Raw genomic sequence first — 14,993 nt, 5'->3', positions numbered from 1 at the left:
CATGTGGGATCTTCCCGGACCGGGGCACGAACCCGTGTCCCCTGCATCGGCAGGTGGACTCTTAACCACTGTGCCACCAGGGAAGCCCTCCTTTGTTGCTTTTAATAATTTTTCTTTGTCTTTAATTTTTGTCAGTCTGATTACTATGTGTCTCGGTGTGTTTCTCCTTTGGTTTATCCTGCCTGGGACTCTCTGCGCTTCCTGGACTTGGGTGGCTATTTCCTTTCCCATGTTAGGGAAGTTTTCAACTATAATCTCTTCAAATATTTTCTCGGTTCTTTCTCTCTCTCTTCTCCTTCTGGGACCCCTATAATGTGAATGTCGGCGGGTTTAATGTTGTCCCAGAGATCTCTTAGGCAGTCTTCATTTCTTTTCATTCTTTTTTCTTTATTCTGTTCTGTGGCAGCGAATTTCACCATCCTGTCTTCCAGGTCACTTATCCATTCTTCTGCCTCAGTTATTCTGCTACTGATTCCTTCTAGTGTATTTTTCATTTCAGTTATTGTATTGTTCATCTCTGTTTATTTGTTCTTTAATTCTTCGAGGTCTTTGTTAAACATTTCTTGGATCTTCTCGATCTTTTCCTCCATTCTTTTTCCGAGGTCCTGGATCATCTTTACTATCATTATCCTGAATTCTTCTGGAAGGTTGCCTATCTCCACTTCATTTAGTTGTTTTTCTGGGGTTTTATCTTGTTCCTTCATCTGGAACATAGTCCTCTGCCTTTTCATTTTGTCTATCTTTCTGTGAATGTGGTTTTCGTTCCACAGGCTGCAGGATTGTAGTTCTTCTTGCTTCTGCTGTCTGCCCTCTGGTGGATCAGGAAGCTTGCACAAGCCTCCTGATGGGAGGGACTGGTGGTGGGTAGAGCTGGGTGTTGCTCTCGCAGGCAGAGCTCAGTAAAACTTTAGTCCGCTTGTCTGCTGGTGGGCGGGGCTGAGTTCCCTCCCTGTTGGTTGTTTGGCCTGAGGTGAACCAACACTGGGGCCTAACCAGGCTCTTTGGTGGGGTTCATGGCAGACCCCAGGAGGGCTTACGCCAAGGAGTACTTCCCAGAACTTCTGCTTCCAGTGTCCTTGTCCCTGCGGTGAGCCACAGCTGCCCCCTGCCTCTGCAGGAGACCCTCCAACACTAGGAGGTAGGTCTGGTTCAGTCTCCTATGGGGTCACTGCTCCTTCCCCTGGGTCCCAGTGCGCACACTACTTTGTGTGTGCCCCCCAAGAGTGGAGTCTTTGTTTCTCCCAGTCCTGTTGAAGTCCTGCAATCAAATCCTGCTAGCCTTTAAAGTCTTATTCTCTGGGAATTCCTCCTCCCGTTGCCAGACACCCAGGTTGGGAAGTCTGACGTGGGCCTCAGAACCTTCACTCCGGTGGGTGGACTTCTGTGGTATAAGTGTTCTCCAGTCTGTGAGTCACCCACCCAGCAGTTATGGGATTTGATTTTATTGTGATTGCGCCCCTCCTACTGTCTCATTGTGGTTTCTCCTTTGTCTTTGGATGTGGGGTATCTTTTTTGGTGACTTCCAGTGTCTTCCTGTCGATGATTGTTCAGCAGTTAGTTGTGATTCTGGTGCTCTCGCAAGAGGGAGTGAGCGTACGTCCTTCTACTCTGCCATCTGGAACCAATCTCTCCAGACTGTTTTTCAAAACCTTGATGTGTGATGGAAAATAACCGTGGACCCTTGGTTTCTTGAGTGATGTTCTAGGGACTAGGCTGACCATTTTTAAAGAGTCAGTTGGTGGTATAATTAACTCTTTAATGAGCAAAGAACCAGGTACAGTTTATGTACCTCTATGAGGTCCTCTGGCTTTAGAAGTACTTTGATGTGTCTTTCATCCCAGTAGGGTAAGACCTAGGAGTGTTTTATACTTTCATAGCATCATTATTTGAATCACCTTATATAATAGGAAGTATTTTTCAAAGTGGCTTCTCAGTTAATAATGGCCCATATGTATCTTCATACTTGTATGTGGCTAACCTATTTTGTATGAGAGGGAAGGCAGGAATTGTGACAGATCATTTCATTTTGTTTCCTTTATTCAGGAAAATTTTAAACATATACAGATATAATGAGAACAGTATAATAAAATCTCATGTACCCATCTCTCATGTCAGTGGTTGTCAGGTTGGACATCTTGTTTCATCTGTATTCCCCACCCCACCTTACCCAGACTATTTGGAAACAAATCTCAGATTTGACATCATATTTAATTCATGAATATTATTGAGTTTTTAATCAGCCAGCTTCATAGTTGTTTGTTTATATAGTGAGGAATAAATAAGTAAAGTGGGAAACTGGAGGGAAAACATTAGGACTCAGTTGTAAAGGCAGTTGCAGTTAACAGAGGAGATCCAGAAAATCTAACTGAGAGTGGGAGCAGCTGCTGTTAGGGTCGGTGGTGAGGGCAGAGGCAGAGGGAAGCTTGGGCTTAGATCTGTTGGTTTTCAAAATGTTGGCTTCTCTTTGATGCCATCTTAATTCACATTTTCTTTATCCTTGTGAGTTTATCCTTTTTTAAATTCTTTGCTGTCATTTTAGTGTGTTTCCAGGATGCAGCAGGGATAAACTATGTGGATTTTTAGTGTGCTGTATTTTCCTGGAAGTCCCATTGAGTTTTGTTTTGTTTTTTAAAATTAATTAATTAATTAATTTTATTTTGGGCTGCATTGAGTCTTCATTGCTGCATGCGGGCTTTCTCTAGTTGCGGAGAGCAGAAGCTACTCTTTGATGCAGTACACAGGCTTCTCATTGCGGTGGCTTCTCTTGTTGCGGAGCACAGGCAGTAGGGCGCATGGGCTTCAGTAGTTGTGGCTCATGCGCTGTAGAGCGCAGGCTCAGTAGTTGTGGCGCATGGGCTTAGTTGCTCCGCGGCATGTGGGATCTTCCTGGACCAGGGCTCGAACCAGTGTCCCCTGCATTGGCAGGCGGATTCTCAACCACTGTGCCACCAGGGAAGCCCCATTGAGTTTTCAATTTCAATAACAGTGGTTTTCATTTTAGGAAGCCCTTGAATATTTTCCACATCTGCCTGGTGCTCCCTCTCCCCCACCCCAAACCACCTCCTACCCCCCACCCACCCCATAAAGTTAAGATAAAGTTAGACTCTAAACCTGCGCAAACCTGGGGTTTTTATTTTCATAAGGTGCTTTTTTTTTTTCCTTACCCATGTGTGGGGAGCTTCCCTAGGCCAGTTGGCAGAGGTTTTTAGTCCCACATTTATTGGGTTTTTAGCTCTGCGAGAGAACCTGTTTATACAGGGAGTCTCAATCCTAAATTGCCATCTCATATGGCCTCAAGCCGTATTTCTTGTCCTCCTAGCTCTTACTGCATCTTAAAACTTCTGGAGTTTACCACAGATTTAGCATCTGCTCAGATGCTCTGGCACTGAGCTCTGTCTCTGGTTCTAGCCCTGGGAGCTCAGAAATTCACTTAAGCTTACTTTCTTTCCTGTTGTTATTTTATCCAGCATCTCTAGGTGATTAAAACAAAAGTGTTTCAGTGTCTGTTTTTCTGTCACTATGCACGTTTATTCTGTGATTTTGTGTCTCTTGAGGAGAGAAGAAGCACAAACTTCAGTGTTCTGAGTCACTTGTGTTTTAAAACAGGTAGAAAATACTATAAGATGGAGGATACGCCGGGATGAAGAAGGAAATGAAATTAAAGAAAGCAATGCTCGGATAGTCAAGTGGTCCGATGGAAGGTGAGCACAAATGCCTGAAGAGTATGGAAATACCCAGTATGTGGCTGGGAGGGATCAAACTTTGGAATATGAGCTTATTTGGGGTATACCTCTTATTAAAGAATTTCCATTGTTTAGTCCCTGACATTGCAAAGAAAACCTGAGAGAAATATAAATAGGCAGTTGAGGGTCATACAGGCTGGTGGAAGACTTTAAAAGTAGGCCGGAAATGTGACCATCCTCTTTGGCTCCAGCATAGTAGTCTGGAAAAGTTAGACCAACTTCCCTCCCTCCTTACAAATTGACACTTTAGTAAAACTGCCCTTCACTGGGAAGGTGGTAGAGGCTGAGTGAATGTCACAGCATGTTTTACTTCTAAACATAAGCATACAGAGTGTTTTACTTCTGTGTAGGTCGTTTTCCACATCATGCCTTCTTTATTCTTCCTTCTGAATTCTGTGTAAGGAGAGAAAGCAGCAGCTGAATCACATTTTAAGTGAAGTAAAATGATAGAGTGAAAGCTTTCTGACTTACATGTGAAGTGTTCCTTCTTTTCAGCATGTCCCTGCATTTAGGCAATGAGGTGTTTGATGTTTACAAGGCTCCACTGCAGGGCGATCACAACCACCTTTTTATAAGACAAGGTACCGGTCTACAGGGACAAGCCGTCTTTAAAACCAAACTCACATTCAGGTAATTACTCTCATCAACGTACTATTTGTTACAATAAAAGCAGTGAAATATAGGTGTTGTTCAAAGTGCCTGACTCCTGATTGGCATAACCTTGCAGTATAGTTCCCCAAAGACCAAGATCTGGTTCTCAGCTCTGAAGGTTCAAAGGCGATATTGTCAAGTTGCTGTTTCACAGGGAACCAGGTCATGCTAACTGAACTTCCAAGAGACTGTTATGTAAACCAGAATGTCAGTTTTTTAATTCCAGTAATTACTATAACTGCCAGGAGGCCTAAGAATACTTGCAGGTCAGCGCGATAATTAGAGGTTGTTAGTGTGCATGCGATCAGAGGAAAGGCAGTGAGTTGGTGGGTGTGAAGGCTGAGGTCATCTTGTTCTTTAGGCTGCTGCATCCATTACCTCTCCAAGGATGTGTTCTCCAAGCAGCCCAGGATACTCAGGTCAGCTGGCGAGAGCATCCCCCTTGTCTAGGCAGCGTAGGCACTACAATGAAACATTCCTGTTTTTCTTTTCTTGATTCTAAGCAGACCATCCTCCTTGGGTAATTCTTATCTTTGGAGAGGGCACAATATTCTTGGTTATGACTTAACAGTTTTGAAAATTGTAATGGTCAAGATTATAGGCTTTGGAATCAGATAGACCTGTATCTGAGTCCCATTTCCACTTGCATGACCTTTTGTAACTTTCTCAACCTTTTTCTTGCCTCAGTTTCCTAATATATAAAATGTAATAATTATCTCATAGAGGAGCTCTAACAATGAAGTCATGTAATATGTAAAACACAAAAGTACAGTGCTTGGCACTTAGTATTCAGTAAATGCTGCTTAAGCCCATCCATTTACTGCTTCTAGAGGGTAATTGTGCTGTGCAAACCTTTTTTACTCCAGCTTTCCATATTTCACTTTACTTGTGAGATAAGAATGTTTTAGTAAGCTACAGAAAGAAGAAAGTTCAGAATCCCCATCTAGTATATTGTCTTGTGTCCCTGCCTATTTTTTTCTAGAGAATAGGAAATGGTCACTGGCCTCCTTTGATGTTGATATGACTGACTCACAAATGTATTTACTAAACAATGAGGTATTTTTGTTCATTTCCTGCAGACCTCACTCTACAGACAGTGCCACACATAGAAAGATGACCCTGTCACTTGCAGATAGATGTTCAAAGACACAGAAGATTAGAATCTTACCAATGGCTGGTCGTGATCCTGAATGCCAGCGTACAGAGATGATTAAGGTATGTTGGCTGAGCTTTATCCTGGAATTTTGGAATATTAAGAATAGCATTTCCTAAAATGTTGTTCATCATCTCTTATTGACCCACTATTTATCCTTCCAGCTGGCATGAACACGGAGCTGGTTTCATTTCCTAAGCATTTGGCAAATGGGTAATATGGTGATAGTCCTAAAATAAACCCTGGCTTGGGTTCTCTCCCATGAGGTCCTGAGAGTTTGGCAAACAGATGACTGAAAGAATCTGAACTTTCACAGATAATTTCAAGGATGATTAAATCATGTATGTCTGGTTTAGAGTCCATGTCAAAAATCAGTGGAAATGCTCGAGAGATTTGGTCTAAGTAGAATATAAATAGACAAGAAGTTTCCCCCCTTTTCTCCTGAAGATAGGGGAGCTGGAGGAACCTGAAGACTCCAGGACCACATTGAGAGATGCCCCAAGCCCTCCTTCACATCCCCAGCTTGCATGGAAATGCACAAGGAATCAGCTAGTTTGTTCTTGATCCCTATTCTACTGACAGTGATTTTTACTCTGTACTCTGCACAACCACATACTACTTAATGAAACAATGTCCAGCAACAGAATTAGAGCTGTATGCAGTAATAAAGCAATTAAATGAGGAATCAAAGAAACGCCAGAATATCCCTGACTTCTCATAACCTGGCCCTGCCTAGTGAACCCCAATGTGTAGAAGCCAGGCAGATGGAAGGGAATGAAGGCTCTGCTTTGGGGCTCGGGGACCCTCCCCACCAGAACCTCCCCATCCTGCCATCAGGAGCTGTGGGGAGCTCTCTGGGTTGAGGGCCCCAGACTGGAATATGTGGGCACCATGGTAGTTTGGTGGAGCCTGGGCAAGTCAGGTGTCTGTCTCAGGGGTGAAGAGAACCCACCTCCCTCAGGCATCCACTGGACATGAATGAGGTTCCTCAGGCTGGTCGCTGCACTCTGGGCTCTGCCTGGCAGCACAGGGGACGCTGTATCTCCCAAGGCTTTGCCGGTGCCAGTTCTGATGGGGAGGTTGGTGTGAGGGAGGGAGCCTTTGCCTCTTCACCCTGTGTTGTCTTCACGCCTTCGAACTGAACAAGATGATGACCATGTGTGGTAACAGAGGTGTAGAATGGAGAGAACTGTACCCTGAGGACATAGGAACTGGTGTTATCCTGGGCAAGACATTTACTTGTTCTTTACAGTAAAGTAGTTTCAAGGGGGCACTAAGTGAGTTCATTTTTTGTTTTAAAGTTCAATAATTTATTTGCTTCTTTACAGAAAGAAGAAGAACGTTTGAGGGCTTCTATTCGTAGGGAATCTCAGCAGCGCCGCATGAGAGAGAAACAGCACCAGCGGGGGCTGAGTGCTAGCTACCTAGAACCTGATCGATATGATGAGGAGGAGGAAGGTGAGGAGTCCATCAGCTTGGCTGCCATTAAAAACCGATACAAAGGGGGCATTCGAGGTGAGTTTGGGCAGAAATTAAATGTCATCATGTCAGGGTCCAGGAATTTATCTTTGCATTGAGCATACTCTGAATGCTCAGTCACTGGACATTTTACTTTTAAGGAACCAGTGTTAATGAGTGAGACATTTTGAGGTCTAAAGAGCTAAAGAGTCATTGTGGAATCCTTTCAGGTCAGCCTGGAAGGGCAGAAGCTGCCTGTGCTCTCTCGCTTTCAGACTCATCCCTTGAGCTTCTGCTTTCTGATTTGAAAGTCTGCCGATTATATTTGGAACTTCTCTCAACTTTTTAAATTACTAGTTAACAATCAAGAAGTTCAGTTTTTAAGAATCAGGAAGTCCAGTTTTTCAGCGAATACATGTGTTTTCTTTCAAAGTTCTCCATTGCATAGTCCCTTCTTTCACAAGTATCAATAATTTATAATGGTTAACATTTATTCAGCACATACTGAATCCCAGACAGATACTCAAACATGCATCCTATTGGATCCTCATAACAATGTTAAGACCCAGTTGCTACTATTGTCTTGTTCTTTTTTTAAAAAATTGATTACTAAACTAATTATATTAGTTTCAGGTGTACAACCTAATGATTCGGTATTTGTATATATTGTGAAACGATCACCATAATAAGTCTAGTTAACTTCTGCCACCAAAGATAGTTACGGAATTTTTTTCTTGTGATGGGAACTTTTAAGATCTGCTCTCTCAGCAACTTTTAAATATGCAGTACAGTGTTATTAACTTTAATCACCACACTGTACATTACATGCCCATGACTGATTTATCTTCTAACTGGAGCTCCTACCGTTTGACTCCCTTCACCCTTTCCTCCACCCTCCACACCATACCTCAGGCAACTACTAATCTGTTTTCTGTATCTATGAGCTTGGTTTTTTGTTTTCCTTTTTTTTATATCCCACATACAAGTGAGATCACGCAGTGTTCGTCTTTCTCTGTGTGACTTATTTCACTTAGCATAATGCCTCAAGGTCCATTTTTGTCTTGTTCTTACTGAGGAAATGGAGACTTTGAGAGGTTAGGTTGAGTGGCTTGCCCAAAGACACATAGTTGGTACGTGGACAGTTCTTGAACCAGGGCAATCTGACTTCGGACGTGTCTGTCTCCAGAAGTTTCCCCACAGCCTGCAGCAAGATGTCATGCTTAAAAAAGCAAACTGAACCTGAAGATGGAAGACCTGGGCTGGACTCAGCTCTGCCACTTTTTGTTTTGTTTTGTTTTTGGCCGCACTACACAATTTGCGGGATCTTAGTTCCCCAACCAGGGATCAAACCCACAGCCTCAGCAGTGAAAGCACTGGACCACCAGGGAATTCCCAACTCTCTTACTTTTTAGTTGGATGACTTTTGGAAAGTTACAGTACCTCTTTTCTGTTACCCTTACCAAGAAAAGAACAACCTATTGGTAATAGTATTTATACCATTATGAGGTTGTTTTGAGAATCGAATGACATAATACATATAAAGTACTTCATCCAGCCCTTGGCATATAACAAGTACTAAATAAATGTTACCCAAAACTATTGTCATTGTTCTTACCACTCATCGGCTTCGGGCAAGTGACTCCATGTCTCTGAATACCGAGTTCTCCATGTGTAAAATGAGGATCTGATCCCCCCCAGGTTAGCTTTGATAGAGATTTGGGAATCACTGTACAGTGTAAGGTATACCTTGGGTGACCATGTTCCTGGTTTTGTCCTGTTAGAATGATAAATTATAAGAACACCCAATTTTCCCTTTCTCTGACCATCCTGTGAAACTCCCTTCTCCTTTTTTCACAGCAACTGCATTTTATTTATTTTGGGACTATAGTACAGAGACCTTTTATTTTTATTTGTTTGTTAGTGCAGATTTCCCACAGAAAAGATTAACTGTGGAAATAAATCACATATACACTAAATAAAAACCAAAAAATTGAGGATTTTTTAGGGGAGATTATATAATATTCAGTTTCCCAGTGATTAAAAACCGAATGGAGAAGTTCATTAGCAATCAGTTCTGTCCAATAGTCAGACAGGCAGGGAGTGGGGAGAAGGGGAGAGCATTGGATTCTGAGGTGAGGGGGTTGGTCTAACATCAGCTGTTCTTATTCTGCCTGCGCTTCACCTGGGCTGGGTCATCAGCACAGGCTGTTATTCATCTCCATCTCCCTTTGAAATGTCCACTTGGCAACAAACCGTCTTTACAGGACCAGGAAACCACCTCTTGCTTTTATCTTTAAAGCTTATTTTGGAATTAACTGTTACCCTGATAAAAGAATGACTCAGACTTTAAAAACTTATTTGGAAATAGTGGTGTCTGTCTCTTTAATCAGCTTGCACAAGCCTTTTTAATATTTAAAAGTGGTCAGATACCAAAAAAAAAAAAAGTGGTCAGATAAACCATTCTTGTATTTGAGAGGATAAGTGCTTCATTTCAAAATATCTAAACTTACATTTACCTTTTTTTGAAAAATAAGTTTATTTTTATTCATTTGTCTTTGGCTGCATTGGGTCTTGCTGCGCGTGGGCTTTCTCTAGTTGTGGCGAGCCGGGGCTACGCTTCATTGCGGTGCGCGGGCTTCTCATTGCGGTGGTCTCTCTTGTTGCGGAGCATGGGCTCTAGGTGTGTGGGCTTCAGTAGTTGTGGCACGCAGGCTCAGTAGTCGTGGCTCTCAGCTCTAGAGCGCAGGCTCAGTAGTTGTGGTGCACGGGCTCCGTTGCTCCGTGGCATGTGGGATCTTCCTGGACGAGGGCTCGAACCCGCATCCCCTGCACCGGCAGGCAGATTCCTAACCACTGCACCACCAGGGAAGCCCACATTTACCTTTAAGTTTAAAAAAATTTAATTATTTTTTTCCTCTGGAAAAAATGTACAAAGGAACTAAAGATATTCATCAGAAGAAGAATCCGGGAATGAATGGATCATTGTCTTTGAAAGTCACTCACAAATCTTCTACCTTTGCTTTCAGAGGAACGAGCCAGAATCTATTCATCAGACAGTGATGAGGGATCAGAAGAAGATAAGGCTCAAAGATTACTCAAAGCAAAGAAACTCACCAGTGATGAGGTAAACCAAATTTATTCAATTCTAGAGGTTTACCCTGTACCTACAAGTCAACTCCTGGAATGAAGAGGAGCTCATAGCCCAGGAGCACAGATAGATGTCTACACACTTCACTGAAGCTCAGAGAGATAAATCCAGTAACAGGACTAGGGGTGGCCCAGAGGAGGGTCTGATACCTCTGCTCAGAGAAGGAGACCTCTCGTTGGGTGTTGAAGGAAGAATGCTAGGTGTGCAGGGCAAACCAGCCAGGGTGGGCATGCCAGGTAGATGGAAAGGCCTGGGAGAAGACACATGGCCCTGAGATACCAAGGCTCGACTAGAGAACTAGAAATCATTCGTGTGGGTACATCAGAGCATGTATTTCTTCTTTCTTTTTCTCTTTTTGTTTATTTTCAATATATTTTTTAAATTACAGAAATCTTATGGTAGAAAAATCTGTTTTCTTTTTATTTAGATGAACTCATATTTGAAATAGTATTGAGTAATTCAAGAAAATAAATTTCCATCTATTATTGAAATAATAAATTTTCAAAGGAATTTTACATTTTTGACAGTATCCTTTTCAAATTATAAGAGTACAGGTGCTGGGAAATTTTAAGTCTTTTTTCAAAATATAATTGACATGTAACATTATATAACATTATATTAGTTTCAGGTATACAACATAAAGATTTGATCGATATATGTATATATTGCAAAATGATCATACCACAATAGTTATATGTTTAGTTATATGTTTTTTTCTTGTGTTGGAACTTTTAAGATCTATGCTCTTAGCCACTTTAAATTGTACATTACAGTATTTATTTATTTTTGGCTGCGTTGGGTCTTTGTTGCTGCACATGGGCCTTCTCTAGTTGTGGCGAGCGGGGGCTACTCTTTGTTGCAGTGCTGCGTGGGCTTCTCATTGCGGTGGCTTCTCGTTGTGGAGCACAGGCTCTAGGCACGCGGGCTTCAGTAGTTGTGGCATGTGGGCTTAGTAGTTGTGGCTTGCAGGCTCTAGAGCACAGGCTCAGTAGTTGTGGCGCATTGGCTTAGTTGCTCTGTGGCATGTGGGGTCTTCCCAGACCAGGGCTCGAACCTGTGTCCCCTGCATTGGCAGGCGGATTCTTAACCACTGTACCACCAGGGAAGGCCACAATACAGTATTATTAACTGTAGTCACTATGCTGTACATCACATCCCCATGGCCTACTTATTTTATTTAAGTCTTTTTATTTATTTATTTTTTAAATTAATTAATTTTTGGCTGCGTTGGGTCTTTGTTGCTGTGTGCGGGCTTTCTCTACTTGCGGTGAGCAGGGTCTGCTTTTCGTTGCGGTGCGTGGGCTTATTGCGGTGGCTTCTCTTGTTGTGGAGCATGGGCTCTAGGTGTGCTGGCTTCAGTAGTTGTGGTTCACAGGCTTTAGAGCGCAGGCTCAGTAGTTGTGGCACAAGGGCTTAGTTGCTCCGTGGCATGTGGGATCTTCCCGGGCCAGGGCTCAAACCTGTGTCCCCTGCATTAACCACTGCACCACCAGGGAAGTCCCTATTTAAGTCGTTTTAGATTATTTTTATCTTGGCTGTTCTTGAATTTTGCTATGGTATCTTACTTTGTGTTTCTTTTTATTTTCCTGATTGGGATTTGTTAGATTTTCTGAATCTGTAGATTGGTATCTTTCATCAGTTCTGAAAATTTCTCAGCTATTAATTCTTCAGATATTACTTCTGTACCATTCTGTCTCTCCTTTCTTCATGAAACTCTGATTAGATGCATGTTATTCCTTCTTACTTTATCCTCCATGACAGATCCTCAATCTGTCTTTCATATTTCCCATGTCTTTATCTCTCTGCATTCTAGGACAGTTCTTCAGATCCTTCTAGTTCAGTGCTTTCTTTAGCTGTCTGATACATTGTTAATCTCTTGCATTGAACTTTTACTTTGTTTCAGTTTTTTATCTCTAGAGGTTTAGCTTCTTTTTCTAATTGGTCATTTTTTAAAATTCTGCTCCTAAGTTATATTTTTCAGTTTCTCCTTTTAATGTCTTTAAATATTTTAAACTTACATGTATGGTCTTTTATGTCTGATAATTCCAATGTCTAAATCTTTACATGTGTGATTTTACTGCCGGTTACTTCTGCTGGCTCTTTTTCATGATGACTTATTTCTCCATGTGTTCTGCAATTAAATGATTGCTTTACTTAGCTCAGATCAATGGGAATTTGTGTGGCCTAGATTGATGGATTCCTCCAAAGATGGTATATATTTGCTTCTGCCAGGTACCTTGGGACCACTTTAAATTATATTCTTGGAATAAGGTCTTCTTAGTTTTACTGGAAGTATGGGTTCTGACTTGTGGTTATGAATTTTCCTAGAAATTTTTAATTTTTTGTTTTAATCCCCTGTTAATTAGTTCTAATGTTAGAGATTAGAAATTATTCTTGCAGGCATTTAGAACAGGGGTTGGCAAATTACATCCCACTGACCTAATCTGGCCTGCCACCTGTTTTTTCAAATAAAGTTAGTTAGGAATCCACCCATGGTTATTCATTTACATATTTGTCTATGGATGTTTTCCTTCTATAGTGACAGAGCTGATTAGTTGCAACAGAAATCATACATATGTCTTGTAAAGCCTAAGACATTTATTCTCAGGCCCTTTACCAAAAAGGTTTGCTGACCCCTGCCTCAGAGAAATGGGCCTGGGTTTATTTCTAGTTCACCTGAACACTAAAATACAGTCCTTTGGGGTCTGCTATTAATCTGCTCCACTTGGCCTTTGTCTCCTGTCCTCAGCACCCTGCAAGGCATAAAACCTAAGCTCATGTTCACACAGTTTGGTAAATGTCTTCAAGGAGAAAGCCTGCTTTAGTGCTGTGCTTATCTCTGTGGGTTCTTGCTTTTGCTAAATTTTTGGTCTCTGATTACACCTTATTTTCTTGCCATCACTTTGGTTTGTTTATAGTTTTTCATCATGTAATTTTCAATGGGAGGGTTATTCAAAGGATTGTTCTGCCATATTGTGGGAACATTGTGTTCCTGTTATTTTATGATTTTAATGTATTTTGATCATTTTGGCCTGTGAACTGTGAGCTTCTGTGAGCTCTTTTGTCATGTGAAACAGAATTTTGTTCTTGCATTATTGTTAATTACAACATTTAATATTTCCCAGTCTTTCTTGAAAGTGGCATGCTATGGAAGATAACTAGACAAAAATTGTTAAATTATTCTGCAACATACTTATTTTAAATTAGATAGGAAACATCTTAATCATGCATTTATAGTGTGTTGAACTGTTGGCAAACAGGAGTCCTCATCTAAGCAGATGCAGTTTTATTTTTTGGCAAACAGAAACTGTGAATAAAACTTGAAAAGTGCCATGGGACTTCTGTTTATTTCTAGTATTCTCAGAAATGAGATTTCTAAATGTGATCCATCAAATAGTCTTCTTCTAGTCTGGGCAATTGCAAACCTGTAACTTCCTGACTTAAAAATGTCTCTTGCGAATGCCTCCTAGCTGTCTGTTATAGGAGCTGTCCTCTACCTTTCGCACCCAAATGCTCGCCGTTAAGTCTTCCTGTACCCCTCCCTTCCCCTTTCCTGACAACAGAGACTTTACTTCTGCCTGGACCTCCCAACCCCTGCCTCTGCCTCCCCTTATTGCCCCAGTTCAAGTCCTGGCATGGGTCACAATGGGAGAGAGGAGGAAAGGGGTCAGACCTGCTCTAGGCCCCTCTCCTTATTTGCACACTAAACCCTACCCACACACCATGAGCCTAGTTATTCCTCTGCGATAAAGTGAGTTTTCAGACCCTAAGTCCCCACCCCAGAGAACCACTGTTGTCACCAGAGCATTCCTTGATATGGGGAAAGGGCATGGGTCTGGATTAGAATGAACTGGATTACTTAATCTTGGGCTATTTTATACTACTTGTATGGCCTTGAGCAAGTCATCTCACATTTCCAAGTCTGTTTCCTCATCTGTTCTATGGGGTTTATGCTCGCTGCCTTGTAAAGTTGTATTATAGTAAATAACAGATATGAAAGTGGGTGAATGCTAGCTTCCCTTCCCCAACAGGGTCTAAGTTACAAAAAAAGGACAGAAACAGAACTTTTTATCCTCCCTTATTTTTGTAAGCAGTGAAAACTTTAGGAAACCTAAATTACAACAAAAGTGGAAAGATGGGTAGTAGAAGAAACTGTGGAAAAGGGAAAGACTGCCGTGGAAAGGAACATGCAGACAATGGGAAGGAAGGGCATCACTGCCAGGCCTCAGCTTTCTTGGATGAAAGAGACGACCTGCCAAGGACTGCCTAGAATGTAGTGCTGGTGGTCTTGTTGCTCTCCATGTCTCTCTTTCCTTCCCCAGCTCTGCCTCGTGGAGCCTCCATTCCCCCCTTGTCAGCCCTGCCTTACCTGTTAGAGGCCCCTCTGTTTATGGAGCCATCAGCAACTTGGAACCAGGGTAGTCCCAGCTTCCCCTCCAGTGTGGTTGGGATTCTGAATGTGTTTCCCTGGAAGCCTTGACACTCTTGGTGTTGGTCACTTATACTTTAAGACACCCTTATTTGTATATATTCTTAGGTATATTTTGGGTTAAATAAACTCTGAGAGATGGTTTCTAATGTGAGTTTTACAATCAGTCTAAAAAATAAATTGTTGGAAGACAACTCCTCCATAACTGTGGGCTGCCTGTTCCTGTGTCTTTAGGGACCTGCATTCATGGCTGTATTAGGAAGCTTTGTGTTCATCTCAGAGGTCTCTGAGACTGTCCTCAGTTCTTTTCATTCTTTTTTCTTTATTCTGCTCTGCAGTAGTTATTTCCACTATTTTATCTTCCAGGTCACTTATCCGTTCTTCTGCCTCAGTTATTCTGCTATTGATCCC

The 14,993-nt window shown here is 41.9% G+C and overlaps 1 protein-coding gene across 2 annotated transcripts in view; it reads left to right on the top strand.

Annotated features, from left to right (window-relative positions):
- The window catches only part of LEO1 (LEO1 homolog, Paf1/RNA polymerase II complex component), a 47,936-nt gene that overhangs the window by 29,178 nt on the left and 3,765 nt on the right, over nucleotides 1-14,993 (top strand). Inside the window, exons 7-11 of one of the 2 annotated variants that reach the window (XM_024128765.2) lie at nucleotides 3,607-3,701; nucleotides 4,239-4,373; nucleotides 5,474-5,609; nucleotides 6,876-7,062; nucleotides 10,032-10,129. In XM_024128765.2, the coding sequence (XP_023984533.1) occupies nucleotides 3,607-3,701; nucleotides 4,239-4,373; nucleotides 5,474-5,609; nucleotides 6,876-7,062; nucleotides 10,032-10,129 (651 nt within the window). The remainder of the gene's footprint in view (nucleotides 1-3,606; nucleotides 3,702-4,238; nucleotides 4,374-5,473; nucleotides 5,610-6,875; nucleotides 7,063-10,031; nucleotides 10,130-14,993) is intronic. The other variant, XM_028495958.2, reaches the window with a different exon arrangement.

The sequence above is a fragment of the Physeter macrocephalus genome, chromosome 11 (genome assembly GCF_002837175.3).
Source record: "Physeter macrocephalus isolate SW-GA chromosome 11, ASM283717v5, whole genome shotgun sequence".
In the NCBI taxonomy this organism is placed as follows: Eukaryota; Metazoa; Chordata; class Mammalia; order Artiodactyla; family Physeteridae; genus Physeter; species Physeter macrocephalus.
The sequence above is the reverse complement of the archived record's forward strand: the minus strand, read 5'-3'. Positions and strand labels throughout refer to the sequence as shown.